General features: G+C 48.5%; 1 protein-coding gene and 1 long non-coding RNA gene across 7 annotated transcripts in view; one reads left to right on the forward strand and one right to left on the reverse strand.

Moving 5' to 3' along the window:
• Positions 1-78: 78 nt before the first annotated feature.
• Positions 79-9,125, reverse strand: LOC146337583 (uncharacterized). The gene is made up of 4 exons (XR_014785007.1): positions 8,729-9,125; positions 6,089-6,243; positions 2,386-2,527; positions 79-715 (listed from the first exon to the last, which is right to left on the reverse strand). It is a non-coding gene; the product is annotated as an uncharacterized LOC146337583 (long non-coding RNA).
• A 9,401-nt stretch (positions 9,126-18,526) lies between these two features.
• Positions 18,527-21,445, forward strand: part of NOP53 (NOP53 ribosome biogenesis factor) — a 91,641-nt gene continuing 88,722 nt past the window's right edge. For all 6 annotated transcript variants that reach the window (XR_014785008.1, XR_014785009.1, XM_084814930.1 and 3 more), the window contains exons 1-4: positions 18,527-18,781; positions 19,265-19,320; positions 19,803-19,887; positions 20,668-20,879. Coding sequence is in view for 4 of the 6 variants with exons in the window: in XM_084814930.1 (XP_084671056.1) it covers positions 18,546-18,781; positions 19,265-19,320; positions 19,803-19,887; positions 20,668-20,879 (589 nt within the window). In the remaining 2 variants the exon portion in view is untranslated. The remainder of the gene's footprint in view (positions 18,782-19,264; positions 19,321-19,802; positions 19,888-20,667; positions 20,880-21,445) is intronic.

Consider the following 21,445-nt stretch of genomic DNA (forward strand, 5'->3'; position numbering starts at 1 on the left):
TGTGCATGTCTCTGTATGTGTGTGTGTGTATCTCTCTGTGTGATCATCTATCTAAATCTATCTAAAATTATTATTTTTATCATGAATTTTATTTATTTCAAAATACAGTTAACAAAATAAAGGCAATAAAAAGAAGAACATATTTAATAATAAATCAAAATCACTAAAGAAACAAAGGAATTCACTAATTATAAATCTTAGTCTATAACTGATATGTTTATGGAACATCTGCAGTAAAATGACCTAAGTAGGAAATCAATACCTAATGAAAGTAAAAATACAAGTGATACAATATATAAAAGATGTACAGTCAGGGCCAGAAATATTGGAACAAGGATAACTGTTTTGGCAGTTGGCCTCTGTACACCACCACATTGAAGTTGAAAGGAAACACACCCAGATGGGAGCGAAGTCAGGACTTTCAGCTGTAATTCAAGGGGTTTGACAAAAGTGAGGCACTAACCCTTCAGGAAGTACAACTAGTGGCATACACACACACCCATCGTTGGTGGCCCATCAGTAATGGAACGAATGGCCGACAAGCAGCTGCATGGCCAGGTGTGGCCTGTTTCCTGGGTACCCCATGACCAATCCAGCAGATTAAAGGCCTGGAGGTGGTTCTGAGTGTTACATCTGCATTTGGTAGCTGTTCACTGGAACTCCCAACATGAGGTCCACAGAGGTGTCCATGCGAGTGAAGGAGGCCATCATTAGGCTGAGGAAACAACATAAACCCATCAGAGAGATAGCAAAAACAGTGGGAGTGGCCAACACAACAGTTTGGAACATCCTGAAAAAGAAGGAATTAACTGGCAAGCTCAGCAACAGCAAAAGGCCTGGAAGACCACGGAAGACAACTAAAGTGGATGACCGCAGAATGCTGCTCACAGTGAAGAGGAATCCTTTCACAACATCTAGCCAGGTCAAGAACGCTCTTGCGGAGGTAGGCATGTCATTGTCAACATCTACAGTCAAGAGACGGCTTTATGAACGTAAATACAGAGGCTTCACAACAAGGTGCAAACCACTGGTAACGCTAAAGAACCGAAAGGCCAGATTAGCCTTTGCCAGCAAACACCTAAAAAAGCCTGCCCAGTTCTGGAATAAGATTCTTTGGACTGATGAGACCAAGATTAACTTGTACCAGAATGATGGCAAGAGAAAGGTATGGAGAAGGAAAGGAACAGCTCATGATCCAAAGCATACCACATCATCTGTCAAACATGGTGGAGGCAGTGTTATGGCATGGGCATGTATGGCTGCCGATGGAACCGGGTCACTGGTGTTTATTGATGACCTGACTGCTGATAAAAGCAGCGGGACGAATTCTGAAGTGTATAGGGCTATACTTTCTGCTCAGATTCAGCCAAATGCTGCCAAACTGATAGGACGCCACTTCATGTTGCAAGGTGGATAATGACCCATACAGCAAAAGCTACCCAGGAGTTTCTCCAGGCAAAGAAATGGGATGTTCTTCAATGGCCAAGTCAGTCACCTGATCTCAACCCAAAGAGCATGCTTTTCACTTACTGAAGACAAGACTGAAGGCAGAAAGTCCCACAAACAAGCAGCAGCTGAAGGCAGCTGCAGTAAAGGCCTGGCAAAGCATCTCAAGGGAGGAAACTCAGCATTTGGTCATGTCCATGGGTTCCAGACTTCAGGCAGTCATTGACTGCAAAGGATTTTCAACCAGGTATTAAAGGCGACCCTTAAGTTTGAAATTATGTTGGTTTGTTCCATTACTTATGAGCCACCAACGATGGGGGGGGGGGTGTTATGCCACTGGCTGTCCTTCCTGAATGGTTGGTGCCCCACTTTTGTCACACCCCTTGAATTACAGCTAGAAGTCCTGACTTCGCTCCCATCTGGGTGTGTTTCCTTTCAACTTCAATGTGGTGGTGTGCAGAGGCCAACTGCCAAAACAGTTATCCTTGTTCCAATATTTCTGGCACTGACTGTATCTGTGAGTGTATGTCGTTTTGTATGTACGTGTGTATTAATCAGAAAAAAAATATAGGCAACTGTACTTGGTTGGAATTTATCAAAAGTTTGAAGAGCTTCAACATAGGAAATAAATGGAAACCATGGTGCCATAATAACATTCTTCAAGTTAGGATTCCTTGCTTGCTGCACTTGCTGAGTAAGTTTATACATATTCATAGGGCTTCTCTACACGAGGGTAAAATCCCACACCCTTACCAGAGCTGTTTGTTCCAGATTCTTTGCAGGATTAAGATCAGCTCTGTTACACAGACTGACACAGGCCCTTTCTCAGGGATTTTCTTTCTCGGCATATTCTATATATTTCATTATACAGCCACTAGATGGGGCTGCAGTATGGCAGAACTGAATATTTTCACGTAGGGATGTACGAAAGTCACTTACCTTTTCGCGGATTCTGTTCATGGTGGGGGGGAGGCATTCCGTCCCTCCCCCTGGAATCTTCGACGTGGGGGAGGCGATCTGGTCCTCCCCCCTGGAATCCTCGACGGCTGGCTGTGCTCCGGATTTCCGGCCGCGGAGGGCTCTGGGTAAAAAAAAAAAAACCATGCATACGCAAATGGCGGCGGCTATGGCCGCCGCCATTTGCATTCCTTATTTTTCGTCGTCTTAGTCTACGTAAATATTTACGTAGACTAAGACGAAGAAAAGAAAGGGGAACGCAAATAGCGTACTGGGCGCTATTTGCGTTCCCCTTTCTTGTCTTAGTCTTAGTCTACGTAAATATTTACATAGACTAAGATGGCGAAAAATAAGGAATGCAAATGGTGGTGGCCATAGCCGCCGCCATTTGCATACGCATTTTTTTTCTTTTTTACCCAGATGTGATAGGCTACGTAAGTCTTTACGTAGCCTACCACGTCTATGGGGGGGGGGGGAGAAAAAAACACAGACTGCAAATGGTGGTGGCGGCAGCTGGTCGGAAGACCAGCCACCGCTGGAGCCGCCGCTGTCCGAAACATCTGCCCCAGGTAAGTCTCGTCCCGGGGGGATCTGCGGGGGGCGGGGGGGTGGCAGGCCATTCCGCGATGGATTTCAGGGGGCCGAATGCACTGGCATTCGGCCTCATCGAGATCCGTCATGGAATTCTCTGACATTCCTATTTTCACGAGGCTTCTATAGCAGGATCGAGAGAGAATACTAGAGTTGCCTCGTCATGAAGAAACCCGTGATAATAGTTACAAAGAGCGGGAGAGGCCCTGAAGGATGATATCATGTAAAGAACCCGCAAACATTCGTGAGTGACCAATCTCGATGGCAGCATAAAAGCCCCATGTGGAGAAGCCCATCATCTTGTAGGCCACCTTTAAGTGTGGACCCGTCTCAAGATAGGAGGTTGCCTTATACCATTGGTCCATTTAGCTCAGCCTTCCTCAACATGATGCCCTCCAGAAGTTTTGGGCTACAAATCCCATCAGCCTCAGCCAACATGGCTGAAGCTCAGGGATGATAGGAGTTGTAGTCCAAGATATCTGGAGGGCACCAGATTGGGGAATACTGATCTAGCTGAGTAGTGTCTACTTGTCGACCGGCAGAGGCTCTTCAGGGTTTCGGAAAACCCTACCTGGAGATGTATGGGCAGACACACCTGGAGGCAAGCAGTCTTTCCAGTGCTTAGGTCCCAGACCATACAGGGCTGTAGAACTCAACATGCAACCCACGCATAGATTGTGACATTTTACCAATCCAGGTGTGTCTATTTCGCTGCATATGGTAATACCCACCTGTGAAGGTTCACCTACAAACAAGTTGCACATAATCATTTCACACACAGGAAATGTGACCTTCGGTGGTACAGCAAAGGCACTCTGCATATGCTCTGAGGCATCTGGTTCATTCCATTATTTGAGCAGTTTGGCTACAGATGGGACTGAGAGACAATAGCTCCCGTCTTGGAGGGTGGGCTTTCAAGCACGGTTCAGCCCCAACACATACTGTTTTTAGGCTTAGCAACTGCCTTATTACCCACAGGGCCCAAAGCTCCGTAGCAAGAGCATGTCCAAGATTCAGTTCATAACTCCTCCAGAAGATGGAACTGGATCTTCAGTTCCAGTGCTGAAAAAGGTTTCTGCCTGGCCATAGATGACAAACCAGTATGTCTGCACCTCCACCCTGTGAGGTAGGACAGGCTTCCAAACCCCCTTTTGTCTCTATCCTCAGAGGTCACGCAGCCACCACTCCTGTGTCTCTTTAATATCCTGCCCACAGCAAAAGACAGGCTCATGGCTTTTTATATATGGAGAAGGACAGGCCCTGTTTCAGAGCTTCCTTTAAACTCCTTAACAAACTGGTTAGTGTGTTTGCCATGTAGTCCAGCATATGGGTAGGCTGGTTAGTACAATGGAGCAGGCCTTTTCAGTGGTGGCCCTGCACCTCTGGAATCAGTTTCCATCAGGATTCATCAGGCCTCTTCTTTGCAGATGTTCTGCAAGGCTCTGAAGACCCACCTGTTTTCTCTGGCTGTCCCATAATCCGTGGGCTGCAGATTGTATTGGCATCATCTCTTTTTATAGTGTTTTCTAGAACTTTATTGCATATTTATTGATTGCCTATTTGTATACTTCGAGATTCTTTTTAATCCATACACCACCTTGATAGGGTTTTACCCTTAAAGACAGCCTAAAAATAACTTCAAACAAAATTTAAAAAAATAAACTCACAAGCTAGGTGAGACAATCCAATCAGCTTTAGTTTCCAATCCATTTTTTTAAGACCCAAGCAGAGAGAATTTGAGAAATAATCCGCTGCTTTTAAAAATAAAGATGAAACATCAAACCAGCTCACTACAGCTTACTGATGAGAATTCTAAGAGTAACTCAACAAAGCATCATTAAAGTGTGGTGGGAAGAGGGATGAGGCCACACCTAGGACTCCCTGGCCTAGCATACACTGATGTTGCCTCTTTGATGGGAGTGGCAATCCATCACATCTGGAAGGCACTCTGTCAAGAAAGGCTGCAGTAGACAATTCTGGGCTGAAGGGACCAAGTGTTTTTTGCCGTGGCTGCACCCCTTACCCTGATGACCCATTCCTCACATGAAACCAGGGATCAGCAAGGAGTCGAACAGTATACAGCCTCGGGGAGTGGAAGGCATTTTGGAGTCCCACGTCACTTTTTCTGTTTGGCAGGGAACGACCCATGTCCCCACTACGTGAGTCACTGGCTGGAGCCCTGCCAGAACACTCCCAGCCGGGCCAAAGGAAACTTTCAAATTCCTTTTCTCCGGCCAAAAAGAACAGGCGGTACCAAGCCGCCTCTGTGCAAGGGATACCGCTGGGGGGTTGGCACTGAGGCAAACCCCCTGGACCCTGCCTCTGCTGTGGAGGGCAGAGGGGGCAGCACAAACATGAGAAGACGTCTGCTCACCATATATCCCAGCCAGCCTAGGAAAGCTGGCCGCTCAGCTAAATGTCTCCCCACCCACCCGTGTTACAGAGAGGAGGGCAGCCGAGAGCCAACACACACACGAAGGGTGGCTTGCGGGCAGCAGGATTTGGGCATGGGAAATGTTTGGGATCAGGGCTGAGGGAGGCAGGATTCTCGGCAAGATTTAGAGGCCTCCTTCTGGAGATGTTCACAGTTTGGGGTGCTGGAAAAACAGCAACAACCATAGTGTGTTTTTAAGAGCTGAATTTTAAAGACCAGCTCTGCAAATAAGATTGAAAAAGTAAGCAGGCATTGCAACTCTTTAGTAGCCCATCTGCTGATACATACTTCAATGAATCATTTGTGGCCAAAACATTGTTCCTACCCAAGCCTGCTCTGAAACTACCAATTTTTGTAAAGCTTGTCTAGAAATAATAATTATTAGCCACAGGTGACAGGGTGAGAGGCCATGTAGAAGCCTGAACTAACATGGATTCGAATTTCCATACAACCAACAAGCACGCAGCAAAATAGCAGGGAGGAGATTATCCACCCGTTTGATCTTATTTATTTACTGATATACTTGCCTGCTAACACCCTACTCCCCAAACTACAGGATGTAGTGATGGCCACCAACTTGGACGGCTTTAATAGGGGATTAGACAAATTCCAGGAGGATAATGCTTTCAGTGGCTACTAGTCATGATGGCTACATGTTACCTCCAGCTTCAGAAGCAGTATGACTCTGGATACCAGTTGCTGGAGAACACAGACGAGTGCTGACACACCTGGCTCGCCACCGTGGGAACAGAATGCTGGGCTAGGGAGGTCTCATTCAGCACGGCTCATCTTCTGTTCTTTAAAAAAAAAACTTCCTAAGGCAATTGGCAGATAATGAAACAGTTTTAACATTTCTTTCAAACAATATAAAACCATTTTAACTGTTTAAAACAAATTCAGAACAAGCAACAGTAAAATAACAACCCCCAAACCAAAAACATAGTTAATTCTCAAATCAAATTGTGTCAAATAGTTTTTATTACGGTTGTTTAGACCCCTTCAAGTTAAAATACACAGGCTATAATTTCTTCAGTTTAACCAATACAGTCAAACAGCTTGGCTGTTGTTCGCCTGGCAACCAGAAAGAAATCAGCCACCTGTTCAGTGACATGTGGGATTTTATCTGAGAGACAGTCGATTACCAATCTTTCATCTGAATGAACTGGGAGACTGATCAGAAGAGGATAAATTATTAGGGCTGTGCAGGGACCCCTCAATCCAACTCGGAAGCCACTTCATGGCTTTGAAGTCGGGCCCAATTTGGCTCAGGCTGATTCAGGGGGGGGGACCCAACTCGGCCCTGAACCTGAAGCGGGATTCGGATGCCGAACCCTGCTTCGGGTCACCCCCTGACGCCCCCATGCAAGCCCCCAGCTCCTGACCTTGCTGCCGCCTCCGTCGCCACCTTCTCTTCCTCTGTCGCAGCCACCGCCTCCTCCTCCCCTGACACCACCGCTGCCGCCACCCCCACTGCTGCCTTCTTCTCACTGCCGTCTTCTCCGCCTTCACCACCACCTTTGCCGCTGCTGCCACTGCCGCCGCCGCCACCAGCTCCTGCGGCCTGCACGCACGCCAACTCTTCTTGCGGGGAGTCGCCATTTTTAACATGGCCACCTCCTGGAAATTCCTGGGAGTTGCCATTTTGAAAACGGCGACTCCCCACAATAACAGTTGGCGCGCGTCCAGGCCGCGGGAGCTGGCGGTGGCAGAGGAGGAGGAGGAGGAGAAGGCCGTGGCAGCGATGACGGCCCTGGAGGAGAAGGCAGCGGTGATGATGGCAGCAGAGAAGGCGGCGGCGGCGGCAATGGTGGCGGTGGAGAAGGTGGCGGCGGCGGTAATGATGACCGTGGTGGAGGCGGTGGTGACGGAGGTGGCGGAGGAGGTGGGCGGCTTGGGTAAGGGGGTGCCGGAGCAGCTGGGCCTGGGGTGCTGAAGCTCCAAAGTGCACCAAGCGCTTCGGAGAGCCCCCGACCCGCTCCAGGTCGCTTCATGCTCCTTCCACTTCACCTCGGAAGCGGCTCAAAGTGACCCGAAGCAGCCCACTTCGACTCGGGCCAAAGCGGTGCACAGCCCTAAAAATTATGCAGCATTTCAAATCAGAGTAAAAATTACAATACAAAAGTGCACGTGTCAAAGTTTCAGGGACTCCAGTTTTGCATGAACACAACTTGTTTTGAAGTGGGATTTTCAGAAATCTGCCCTGGAGCACTACTGTTGGTAGAACATTTAGTCTTGCGAGTATAAATGCTCTACGAGCTTGGATATTCCTAAGGGATGTCAAATAACAAGGCAAGAGAACATAACTGGGCAGAATCCCGTCAGCCATTGGAGACCAAGTTCTGTTAGCCAGACAGTGCAGATCTGTCTTTCAATATCATATAATTTCTGGATCCGACGTTTGGAGGCTTGTTGCTGCTCAAGCATTAGTTAATTCTCAAAGGCATGGAGGAATAAATGTGGGGGGGGGGATTACATGCATCCAAAAAAAGACTAAAGAGGAACATAAATAAGTCTCTTGAAGGAGAGCATTCTACAGCTCTGAACCTTTACCCCATCACCCTTTGCTTCCTCAATCTGACACCCTCCAGATGTGTTGCACTACAGCTCCCATCACCCCAGTCAGCATGGCCCATGCCAGCTGGGGATGATGGATGTTGTAATGCAACACATCTGGAGGGTTCCAGGTTGGGGAAGGCTGCTTTAGGGTGCAACCCTATGCATGTTTAGACGGAAAAAAGTCCTACAACTCCCATCATGCCCCAGTCAGCATAGCTGGCTAGGGAATGCTGGGAGTTGTAGGACGTTTTTCTGACTAAACATGCACAGGATTGCGCCTTTAGATACTCTGATGGATAAAAATAGCATTCACATTTACGGACGTAAGAGAAATCTGCAACAGATTCAAATGTTTGGATTTCTGTGAATCCGACCTGTAGATTCCGAAAAGGACTGGCTTTTTCCAAGTCACATGGATTCCATGGACTTGTGGATGTTTTTTTCACGGAGTGGGGGGGGGCTTTGTGCTAATCCACAATGGCTAATTAGTACTAGTTAATTAGCGCTAGTATGCATTAGCACTAATGTGAATTAATTAATTTCCATCAGCACTAATCTGAATTAGTGCAAGTAATTAAATGCTAGTAATTTATTTATTCTGGTTATGTATATGTATATGTGTGTGTGTGTGTGTGTATATATATATATATTTATATTCATATGAATGGTACATAAGACGCCTGACAATTGACGAAGCACAGACAGAACAGATCTAACAAAATCCGTACAAACAACCCTACTCACGTTACAGGGTATTAAGGAGCAGCTAAGACGCATAAAAGTTTTGCACAAAGAAGTCCAGCTTCTTAGATCTACTTCCGCCATTCTAATCCTCTTCTGCCTTGGAAAAACTGCCTTTTGTGGCATCGCAGCCAGTCCACCTTAATACAGGATCTCCCTCCTTCGTTTGTGCTGTTTTTACTTCTACGATTCCCTGCCTGTTCGCAATTTCCACGTACATGGATTCAGATTCAGATCAGGCATGGAAACGGACAGTGAGGGCAGCCGCCTCGCCTTGCCCCATGTTCTCCCCCCGTGTAGACCTGGGAAGAGGGGCAGAAGCCAGGTCAGAGCAGAGACCCAGAACGTTTCAGCCTCGCTGGAAAGGAGACAGGCCGAAGGCGGGGCAGGAATGGGGAAAACGAGTGAGGCTCTGGGAAATGCATGGAGCCAAGTACATCGTGTGCTTGTGCGCGGGGTCAGGAGCTGGCCGGCCAAGGACACAGCTGGTTCTGCCTCCTGGACCCTGAGGAGAAGTCTGAAGGCAGGCTTCGGATTTTCCCGTTACGTTTTTGCACCCCAGTCCTAGGCAGCAATGCTACTATATTTAGCACTGATACAGGCCCAGTACCAGTACCATGCAAGGTGCTGAACTTCAGCGGTGGACAGACAGAATTCAGGCTTGCAGGATCTACATCAGAACACAAGAAGAGCCCTGTGGGTCAGGCCAAGGGTCCATCTAGTCCAGCACTCTGTTCACACAGTGGCCACCCAGCTGCCCACGGGAAACCCACAAGCAGGACGTGAGCGCAACAGCACCCGCCCCGCCCATGTTCCCCAGCAACTGGTGTACAGAGGCTCACTGCCTCTGGTACTGGAGGTAGCACATAGCCATCAACACTAGTAGCCATTGATAGCCCTGTCCTCCAGGAATTTGTCCACTCCCCTTTTAAAGCCATCCAAATTGGTGGCCATCACACGTCCAGTGGTAGCAAATTCCATAGTTTCTATGCACTGAATAAAGAACTTTCTTTTATCTGTCCTGAAGTTCCCACTAATCAGCTTTGTGAGATGACCCCAGGTTCTAGTATTAAGAGAGAGCATTACACACCATGCATAATTATACACACCATGGATAATTTTGTACACCTGTATCATCTCTCCCCTTACTTGCCTCCTTTCTAAGCTCAGCAGTCCCAGACATTGTAACTTTTCCTCTTAGAGGAGTTCCTCCCACCCCTTCATCATTTCAGTTGCCCTTTTCTGCCCTGTTCTACTTCATTTTTATTAGAACTCTGAGATCTACCAACCAGAGCCTGGTGCAAAAGACATATGTTTAGAATTAAGGTGCTTCCAGTCAGGTTTTTTAAACTGTGCAATGGCCCTGCGTCGTTCGCAGAATTTTATGGGGGGATCCAGATGTCATCGTCCTCCCATGTTTTCCCACTGCTTTTCCGTCTTTTTCCTTACCACAACAAATCCGTTTAGGAGGAAAAAACGGAACTGTTGCACAATGTCTTTTGATTGGGAGTGCTAGGAGCTGTCCATCTGGAAGCACCCGTGTTTGCTCCATGCTTTCTTCATTTCAGCAGTGTAATTGGAGCGGGGAGAGAAATCATTTTGTTGCAACTATTGCTAAATAACTGGAAGTCAGAAATCCTTGCAGATCACTCAGAGATCTAGCAGCAGATCCAGATTTACCTTCTGCCCACCTCTGCTGTACAAGAAAACAATAATACATGTATTCATTTATATCAGACTTCTCAAATCGGGTGCCCTACAGATGTGTAGGTCTACCCCCTGCCTACCCAGCAAACATAGCCATAGTAACTGAGAATGATGGGAATTGTAGTCCAACACATCTGGATGGCACCAGGTTCAAGTAGGCTTTTTTATATAGTACTTAGAGGCATTCAAAATGCTTCATAAACACCATCTCAGTTATTCTTACAACAACCCTGAAAGGTTGTTGTTGTTGTTGTTCAGTCGTTCAGTCGTGTCCGACTCTTCGTGACCCCATGGACCATAGCACGCCAGGCCTTCCTGTCCTGCGCTCTCTCCCGGAGCGTGCTCAAGTTCATATTCATTGCATCCGTGATGCTATCTAGCCATCTCATCCTCTCCCGTCCCCTTCTCCTTTTGCCTTCAGTCTTTCCCAGCATCAGGGTCTTTTCCAGGGAGTTTTCTCTTCGCATTAGGTGGCCAAAATATTGGAGCTTCAGCTTCATTATCTGTCCTTCCAATGAGCACTCAGGGTTGATTTCCTTTAGGATGGACTGACTGGACCTCCTTGCAGTCCAGGGGACTCGTAAGAGTCTTCTCCAGCACCACAGTTCGAAAGCATCAATTCTTCGGCGCTCAGCCTTCCTTATAGTCCAGCTCTCACAGCCATACATTACTACTGGGAAAACCATAGCTTTGATTAGACGGACCTTTGTCGGCAAGGTGATGTCTCTGCTTCTTACTATGCTGTCTAGGTTGGCCATAGCTTTCCTCCCAAGGAGCAAGCGTCTTTTAATTTCATGGCTACAGTCACCATTAGTTTTACAACATCTAAATTGTGTAATATTTCTCCTAAAAGGGCTTAATCTACCTTTTAAAAATATGGTATACTCTTTGCTAATTCCAATGGAACTTTGCTAATTCCAATGGAACCAATGGACAGGCTGGACGTCGGCTGGAGCGCAAATGGCACAAGACTTGAAGTGAAGACGACCGAGCACGCTCTAGAGTGCATAATCGTGCCTATTGTGTGGCAGTGCGGGCAGCAAAGAAGGTTTATTTTGCTGCCTCCATTGCATCCTCAAGTAGCCGTCCAGCGGAGCTCTTCCGGGTGGTCCGGCGGTTGTTAACATCTTCCCCAGTAAATGGGGCCCTGGCCGTCGAGAACCTGCTGTGACCTTTTTGCAACGCACTTTGAGGACAAAATCGCTTGTCGCCGCAGCAACCTTGATGCTGTTGTTAGTGCAGTACCAGTCGAGGTGTCTGATGCAACCATCTGCCCGGTTTTGTGGGATCAGTTCCAGTTGTTACGGCCTGATGATGTGGACAAGATGCTTGCAATAATGCGACCGACCACGTGCCCTCTTGATAGGGATGTACGAAAATCACTTACCTTTCGCGGATTATGCTGATGGTTTGGGAGGGGGTGCTCCGTCCCTCCCCCCGGAATCCTGGATGGGGGGGAGGCGCTCCGTTTGTCCCCCCTCCCCCCGGAATCCTGGCCAGCTGGCTGTGCTCTGCAGCGATTCTGTGGAGCCGCCGGCCGGCTCCGCTAGCAGCCAGACATCCGGCCGCTGGCTAGCAGGGATGCAAATAGTGGCGGCTATAGCCACCGCCGTTTGCGTCCCTGCAGTCAGCCGTGATAGGCTACGTAAATGTTTACGTAGCCTATCACGGCTGACTTAAAAAAAAACACACAAAAAAAGCGCGTTCGCAAATGGCGGCGGCCATGGCCGCCGCCATTTGCGTTCCTTATTTTGGCACGTCTCAGTCTACGTAAACATTTACGTAGACTAAGACAGCGAAAATAAGGGCAACGCAAATAGCGTAGACGCTACGCTATTTGCGTTCCCCTTATTTTCGCTGTCTTAGTCTATGTAAATGTTTACGTAGACTAAGACGTGCCAAAATAAGGAACGCAAATGGCGGCGGCCATGGCCGCAGCCATTTGCGTACGCGCATTTGTTTGTTTTTTTAAAGTCAGCTGTGATAGGCTACGTAAACATTTATGTAGCCTATCACGTTTTTTTTTTAAACCTAGCTGTGATAGGCTACGTAAATCTTTACGTAGCCTATCACTTTTTTTTTAAACTGGAAATGGTGGCGGTGGCAGCCGGTCGGAAGACTGGCCGCCGCACCGCTGCCGCCGAACTACTGCCGGAGCCGCCGAACTACCGCCGGAGCTGCCGCCAGAGCCGCCACCGCCAGGAAGATCCGCCCAAGGTAAGTCTCGTCCCGGGGGGGGGGGTGGCGGGCCGTTCCGCCACCCATTTCGGGGGGCCGAATGCGCTGGCATTCGGCCTCCCCGAGATCCGTGGCGGAACTTTCGTACATCCCTACTTCTTATTCCCTGTCCCTCCTGGCTAATAAACGCTAGTCGAAGGGGTATGACTGGGTGGGTCCAGGGAGTGATAAATGCTTCCCTACGGGAAGGGGTGGTCCCTGCTGTCCTTAAGGAGGCAGTAGTGCAGTCACTCCTGAAGAAGCCCACCCTGGACCCAACGGTATTAGACAACTACCGCCCAGTCTCAAATACCCCTTTTCTAGGGAAGGTACTTGAGAGGGTTGTGGCGAACCAATTGCAGGCACTCTTGGAGGATACTGATTATCTAGACCCATTTCAGTCTGGGTTTCATTCTAGTTATGGGACTGAATCAGCCTTGGTCGCCCTGATTGATGACCTTCATTGAGAGAGGGACAGGGGGAGTGCAACCCTGTTAATTCTGCTCAATCTCTCATCAGCTTTTGATACCATTGACCATGATATCCTCCTGGATCGACTCTGTGGGACGGGTATTGGAGGCACTGTGCTACAGTGGTTCCGGTCCTACCTATGGGGCCGATTTCAGATAGTAACATTGGGTGACTATTCCTCGGCCCCTTGGCAATTGAGCTATGGGGTGCCGCAGGGTACCATCCTGTCCTCAGTGTTGTTTAACATCTATATGAAGCCGCTGGGAGTGGTCATTAGGGGATTTGGAGCTAAATGCCATCAGTATGCTGATGACATGCAGCTCTGTCTCCCTGTGACATCTGAATCAGGAGAGGCTGTGCAAGTCCTGAATCAGTGCCTAGACTCAGTGATGGGCTGGATGAGGGCCAATAAACTGAAGCGGAATCCTGGCAAGACGGAAGTCCTGTGGGTGAGTGGTTCCCGGGTCCAGGAGATAGGCTCATTGCCTGTTCTGGATGGGGTTGCACTTGCTCTGAAAGATCAGGTCTGTAGTCTGGAGGTACTCCTAGATCCATCATTGTTGCTGGAGGCCCAAGTGGTCGCGGCAGCTCGGAGTGCCTTTTACCAGCTTTGGCTGGTTCGCCAGCTACGGCCTCTCCTGGACAGGGATAGCTTGACCACGGTGGTACAGGCATTCGTAACCTCAAGACTGCATTACTGCAATGTGGTCCTTGTGGGGCTGCCCTTAAGGCTGGTCCGGAAGCTGGAGCTAGTGCAGAATGCAGCAGCTCAGCTGTTGTCGGGAGCTGCCCCTTTTCAGCGTGTAACTCCTCTGCTGAGGGAACTGCACTGGCTGCCTATTCGCTACAGGGCCAGGTTTAAGGTATTAGTACTACTGTACAAAACCCTAAATAACTTGGGACCAGGATACCTGAGACAGCGCCTCCTTCCCTACCAACCTGCCCGGTCACTGAGGTCATCAGAGGGCGTGTTCCTGGTGGTCCGCATGGACCTATGGCCCGGTTGGAGACCACCAGGAGAAGAGCCTTCAGTGCGGTGGCCCCCTTCCTGTGGAATTCCCTGCCTTTAGAGGTCAGGCAGGCGCCAACACTGTGTTCTTTCTGGCACCTCCTGAAGACATTGTTCTTTCAAGAGGCCTTCCTTGCATGACCAGCCATGGGTTGTTGAATTCCACCTCACTCGGATTTGTCTTTTTAAAAACGTTTTAACTTTTTAAACTCTTTTAACCATTTTTTATTCTTATGTTGTTCACCGCTCTGAAATCTTCTGATGAGGAGCGGGTATATAAATATTGTAAATAAATAAAATAAATAAATAAAAACGTACTTCCGTACAACTTTGCTTAGGATTACACGGTTGTTACTTGTTCTGTGCTCCCCATTTCCCCAAGCAGTGGGAAGTTCAAGGTCGCTTTGCATTAAGAGAGAGGACTGGCAGTCTACACTCTAAAGCATCCTTGTAATCCTGTGTTTACATGTTGCGTGAACATGCGGTGGGGTGCAAGAGCAAGCACACAGGCCTGTCCTGTGATTCCCAAAGCAAGATCAGCTTCTTGAAAATTAAAAGCAAAACAAAAATATGACCTCTCCCCCCCTGAAGCCTCTTAGCACATGTTGCCAGACCAGGCTAAACAGGGAACATGCATCAAAATACACACATGTGCAATTGTCCCATGTCACTATTTAAGGGCACGTCTTTCCTGAATTTCCCCTTCTGTGTAGAAAAAGTGCAACGCAGGAAGCCGTGGGCTTTATTGGGATTGCTTTACAATGCGTATTGCAAGCAACGGCATGCCCATCTTTTCTCTTGACGCCGCTGGGATTACTTCTGACTTTGGCAAGAGTGTATCCTCCAACTGGTAGACCTAATGCAACATGGACACCAAGGGGAAACACCCGCCAGTCCTCAAATTCCTGTGAAAAGAGTTAGCGGATCCCAGGGTTGGAAAAACACAATCATTACCCCAGCCTTTTGCCAGCCACACCCAGCGCCCGGTCGGGCTGTCAGCGTCTGGCGCTCCGATGGGCTGGGGTTAGATTGCCCCCTACTGGCTGCAATTGGAGCTGAAGGTGTGTGTATAAGAAAGACCAACAACAGAGTATTAAAAATATATACTTTAAGCTAAATGTTTTGGCTTCTGCCCTCATCAGTAGCTGTGCTGTTAAATGGATACCAGAAGTGGAATGCTTGGAGATGAAAGTTCCCCAGGAGAAAAAACAAAGTATGATTGGTATAATGCTTATGAATTGTCCTCTAGAGTTCTCAGTCAGTAGATCCAGAAATTTTCCCTTTTGTCAAGCACATCAGTGTCTTTTGTTTGTTCTGTTGGAAGCAACTGTACATCCGAGAGACTCTGTGCAGGACAGCTGAAATGTCTTGCAACCGGCTGCTCCAGTTTTTTGGTACGAATTGCAGATCTGTGGTTACGGAATCTTGTTCCTAGGTCCGTTGTACTTTTCCCTACATACTGCATATGACATCCATTTTTTAGCATCAATTAAATAAACTACATTAGTAGAAGTGCACGTTAACGATTATCTAATGTAATACATTTTGTTAGTAATTGTGCTCCTGAAAGAAGTGGTTTCTTGGAAGCAACTGCAGGTAATGCAACGTGTTGATTTACAGTGGTCTGATCCTGGGTTGCAAGTATCTTGTTTAAGTGCAGCTTTAACTAACAATTTACACAGACTGAATGTGATGCATGGTGGAGAATTAATGGCTTTTGCTAAACGAGGACATAATAGGACAACTTTTTTTAATTATCTTGTGGTAATTAGGGGCAGCAGGATGGTAGTCCACAACAAATGAAATGCGATTCTTGAATATATATTTTTATACATATACAAACTTTGGTTTATCAGATTATCCTATCACACATCCCCCTTTCAACATTTCTCAAACAAAAATAGGGACATTTTCTTGTGTACTTGCAACAGCCCTATTCTTCTACCAAGGATCACATTGTAGTAGCTACGCAGGGGAGCAGGAATGGATTTTCCCAGCAACAATATATCATGAGCTATCCTATACATATATATACCATACAGAGAGAGAGAGTGCGCGCGCAAGAGAGATGGATGAATCAACAGAGCTACCTGCATTTCTGGACTCTCCCTAGGTACGTGGCTCTGGGAACTGTCATGATAAGGACCTGTACTTCACAATTTACCACTACATTGCTGCATAGAGTCATAGGATCCTGCAGTACATTCACTAGTAACTTTAGCCTGATCTGGGCTATAGTGTTTCACCAGGGATACATATCAGAAAATACAGGCTGACCCTAGTTAATATGGACATTTGGAGCTTGCGGAAATACGCTTCTTTGACTCATTTGTGTTTTATATTCCTGGTGTAGGTCAGGGATGGGGTGGCTTCAGCCTTGTCAGGCCTCATATATATATATATATATATGTAGGATTGCTGAGGTCCACTTCTGTATGATAAATTTACAAAGCAAGAGTTCAGATTCAGGATCTCTTAAATGTTAAGGTATAACAAGTCTGTGCTTAAGAAAATAAGATCAGACCATGGCCTATGTGGCCATGCTGGCTGGGAATGAGGGGAGTTGCAGTCCAACAGATCTGAACAGCATCAGGTTGGGATAGGCTCCCTTGCATAGATGCACCAGGGAATTCTAAGCGCTGGGTTCAGAGGGAAACGAAATACAGAAAGTACAGACAGTTATAATGAGCTTCTTAAAGATGTCTGTGAGTGCTTCCAGACTAAGCTTTTATGGAATCACCACCCTGCTTCATTCATGGAATTTACGGGGTGGGCTGGAGTGCAGAGGTCCAGATGACATCACTTTCCCCTTATGGCCCTCCTGTGTTTTCTTACTGCTTCTGTCATCTTTTTCCTCAGCACAGAAAATCCACTAAGGAGAAAAGGACGGAACAGCTGCACAGCACCTCCTGAGTGGTCAAACTAGGAACCCTCTGTTGGGAAGCACCCCACATTATCACCCAACCATTGTTTTGTGAACATCATTATCTCTGGCTGTACTCTCTGCCTTTCATTTCCCTCTGACCTCACTGTTTACAATCCTCCCTGCTTCCCAATCTCATATATACATAAACTTATACGTGTACATATACACATACACACCTACTAGGACCTGAGGAAACCCTTCGAGCAGAGAAGGGCCTGTGGCTCAGTGGCAGAGCCCCTGCTTTGCATGCTGAAGGTCCCCGGTTCAATCCCCAGCTTCTCCAGGGAGGACTGGAAAAACTCCTGCCTGAAATCCTGGAGCGCCATGGCCACCAGTCAGAGTCAGCCATAGCGCACTAGATGGCCCAGGGTCTGACTCAGTGCAAGGCAGCTTCCTATGAAGTGGGCTGTAGTCTGTGAAAGCTTACGCCGTATAAATATGTTAGTCTTTAAGGCAGCCTTCCTGAATCTGGTGCCCTCCAGATGCGTTGGGATACAACTCCTATCACAAATATCCTATCACCTCTGCTTACAAGAAAATAATAATAATACATGTATTAATTTATATCAGACTTCTCAAGTCGGGTGCCCTGCAGATGTGTAGGTCTACCCCACTGCCTTCCCAGCAAGCATAGCCATAGTAACTGAGAATGATAGGAACTGTAGTCCAACACATCTGGATGGCGCCAAGTTCGGGTAGGCTGTTTTATATAGAGGGATTCGAAGTGCTTCACGGACACAATCTCAGTTATTCTTACAACATCCCTGAAAGGTAGGCCGGCGTTGTTATCTTGCAGACGTGGGGCTGATCATGAGAACACGTCAACTTGCCCCTCGAGCTACCTACCGGGCTGGTGGCAGCAGCAATATCTGAACCTGGGGCTTGCGTCACCGCGCAATCTTATCTGTGTGTCCAAAAAGTAAGCCCCGCTGAACTTGATGGGATCAACTCCCGGCTACGTGGGTACAGGATTGCAGTACATCTGGAAGAAGCCAGGTTGGGGAAGCCTGCTTCCAGGTGCCGCCGGGCTCATCTGCTTTTTAATCCCAACCTAGTTCTTACTATTTGATTTACAGAACTTTTATTTTATGTATGCATGTATGTATTTAATGCTAAGACTTCCGGCCTAAAAGCGAAGCGGGTTGCCACTCCATCTCCCACGGCAAAGTATACTGGGCTGGGCTTTCACCATACAGATGCCGCAGGCAGGCAGGCAGGCAGGCAGGCAGATGCTCCCCCCCGCCGGCCTCCATAGAGGTTCATGGCCCATGGCTGCTTTCAACGCAGTACCAGAAGTTGAGGCTGGGTGTCCTTTTCTCCCAATCTCTATGAGATCCTGCCGACAGGCCGGAAGTTACACCTGGCGCCCGCGGGCCTCGGCGGAAATGGCGCCCGCCGCCGGAAGTCCCCCTCCCCTTCGCGCGCTGCGCTTCCGGTTCCGTGGCGGCGGAGGCGGCGCCCCTCTTTTCCTGCCCCTCTCGTGGCCTAAGATGGCGGCGCCGGTGGCCGAGGAGTCGTCAGCCTCCACCTCCTCCTCCCCCCCCCGCTTCCTGGGCTTCGGCCCCCACTCGCGGGACCCGGGCCGGCTCCCCTCGCGGCGTGCGGGCGGCCTGGGCGCCAGGAACCGCAAGAAGGGCTGGAAGCGCTGGCGGGGGCCGGAGGCCCAGCTGGGCCGGGAGCTCGGAGACTGGCTGGAGGAGAGGGCGGCCGAGCTGAGGCACTTGGGGTGAGGGCCAGAGCCTTGCGAGGCAGGAGGAGGGGGTGGCATCCAGTGTTCGTCCTACTTAGAGTAGACCCACGGACACGAATGGCGCTTGGGTCAGTCGTGTCTAACGTAAGCCCCATTCGTTTCAATGGGTCTATTCTACGTAGGACTAACATTGGATGACACTGCAAAAAAAGCCTTTGAGACCAGGGGCTGGCTGCCATTGGAGGCCAGCTGCTGGGGGGCAACAGCAGGGGAGGGCCATTGCTTTCGCGCTTGTGGCCCTGGGATAGAAGCCCCTGCAGGAGGCGAAATCTTTGAGAAAAGAGATTTCGATGAGCAGAAGGGTGGGGGGAATGTTGATCTGGGGGGTATTATAGAAGGCGATGAGATTCAGATTGGCAGTGTTGTTGCAGAAGGAGAATGTTGGTTGAGGACTGGAGAACATTCATGCTGTTGCTGAGAACTAATGAGATTTTTAAATGTAATTTTCCTCCTCTCCAGAGGGCCAGTGTCAGAGAAACCGGATGCAACTCTGTTCTTCGTAGATACAGAGAAAGGTAAGAGGTGGCAACAAAACAGGCGGAGTCATCCTAGGTTGGAGCAGAGTACCAGAGAAATGGGAGCCTAGATCTAAAGCAAGGAATCAGTTTATTTCTGTTGCATGTAATCCAGCCCATCTTTGTATGTCAGGATATGTGTCCAGAAACAGAGCTCGCTACCCATTCCAATAAATTCCCCTTCATGGTATTCTCTGCCCTTCCTCCTAGAGCCAACTTCATAAGCCAGAGTGAGGATATGTGGAGTGGTTGCTGTGGCCATATTTTCCTGGCGGTCCCTTTGAGGAATGGCTTCAGTGCCACTACCCAACATGGTTCTTCAATAAAACAAGTGGTTGACAGAAGACTAGTGAGGTGGAGGAGCTCCTGCTCTGGGAGAGAAGTTTGTTTTAGTGGGTTGTACAGGGGCAGTCAGGTGTCAAGTTGGTATGCTGTGTGTGGGTTGTACCTCTGTGGTGAATTCTTGGTTATTTTTGTCCCAGGCCAAAACCAGAATCATGCCAAGGAGAAACCTTTGAAGATTGACTTGATCCTGCAGCCAGATTCCAAAGTCCCTGTGCCCAAAGAGTGAGTTTCCTCTTGCATCTTCCCCTGGAGAGTTGTGCAGAATGAGCTCTGGAAACATCCATCACCTCTCTGGTGTTCCTGTTATCCCACCTCTTGGATGTGATGGTTTGGAAAGATAATTATCTTTCCAATTATCTTTAGGCAGTGGGGAGGGGAGGGGGCTAGACAGGGTAAATGGTAAGTCATGGAGAATCGAATGGGTTCTCCCACCCACAGAGACTCCTTAAAGAGCTTGCTTCGCTGATCTGCGTGGGAGCCTTTTTCTAAGACTTGACCTGTATATAACTTCTACAGGATTGAAAACTTTTGTTGCTTGTCATATTTTTTGTGACGCGTGAACAGTTCCTTTTCCTTGGCTTTTTCATTATTAAAAAATAGTAAGCAATTCTCTTTTTTCCCCTCAAGGCCAAGTTCAGCCAGCCTTTCCCCATATTATGCTTCCTAGACCCTTTAGAGTAGGAAAAAAAACCTTACAGTTTTGTGGAAACCTCTCCAGTTGTCCCAACATCCTCCTTAAACTACTGTGCCCTTCGCATTGCCCTCCTTCCAAAAAACCCCTGGGTGTTCTTGAAGTGGCTGCAGAGGAGACGGCCCTGTTGCTACTGTCCTGTGTTTAACGGTGCAGCTGCAGCAGCCGACATGAATGTGAGGGAGCAACCACAGGGCGGAAACTAGAGGGCTTTTGGGCTTGCTGTTCAGGAAATGCAGGAAAGTGGGGAAAACTGGCTGCCACAGGTGCTCCGCAGGTCTGCCTGACCCTGACCTTGTCTTTGTCCTCAGCATCCTCGCCCACCAGGTCCCCAATGGCAGGAAGCTGAAACAGAGGCAGCGGCTGTGGGAAAAGTTGGCGGAGAAAGGAGTGGTACCCCGGAAAGAGCGCCTCCTTCAGGAGAGATTGCGGAAAGCACCACAGTTGGTGCAAGCCAACTCCAGGGAAACAGGCAGTGGCACTAATCCTTCCAGGGGATTCTATGATATTTGGTCAGATTCAAGTAAGTTGGGGAGGCCTAGAATTTCAGAAGTTCTAGTCCTGGCTCTAGGACTGTCTTCCCTGATCTGGTGCTCTCCAGATGCATGAACTACAACTTCCACCATCCCCAGCCACCATGGCCAATGACCATGTTGGCTGGGGGATGATGGGAGTTAAGTCCGACACCTCTGGAGGGCACCAGGTTGGGGAAAGCTGCTTTAGGAAAAGAATGAGGTCTTGTGAGTTACACTTAAGTAGAAGTGACTTGACGTTTCACTGCCCCTTTGTTCTGAGAAGGTGCTTGCAGAGAGAATCGTTCAGCTTTGTGTGTGGGGGGGGGGGAGTCCTTTGGAAAGGCTTCATGGATGAGTGTTGCCTCGTGCTCCATGTCTTCATCCAGTGGCCAGCATGGGATGTTGGGCTTTTGTGTGGCTCCACATATAAGGTAAAGGGCGCCCTAACCTGCACACCTTCCGCTGCGAGTGTAGCTGCTGCGTGTCAGATGTCTCTTGTCGAGGGGGAGGCTGCTCTTGTATGTCAATGCTGCGTGCGACGGCGCTGCCGCACAGCCTGCGGAACCCGTAAAGG

This window comes from Heloderma suspectum, chromosome 10, assembly GCF_057233095.1.
Source record: "Heloderma suspectum isolate Gila_16-S chromosome 10, 16-S_ref, whole genome shotgun sequence".
Taxonomy (NCBI): domain Eukaryota; kingdom Metazoa; phylum Chordata; class Lepidosauria; order Squamata; family Helodermatidae; genus Heloderma; species Heloderma suspectum.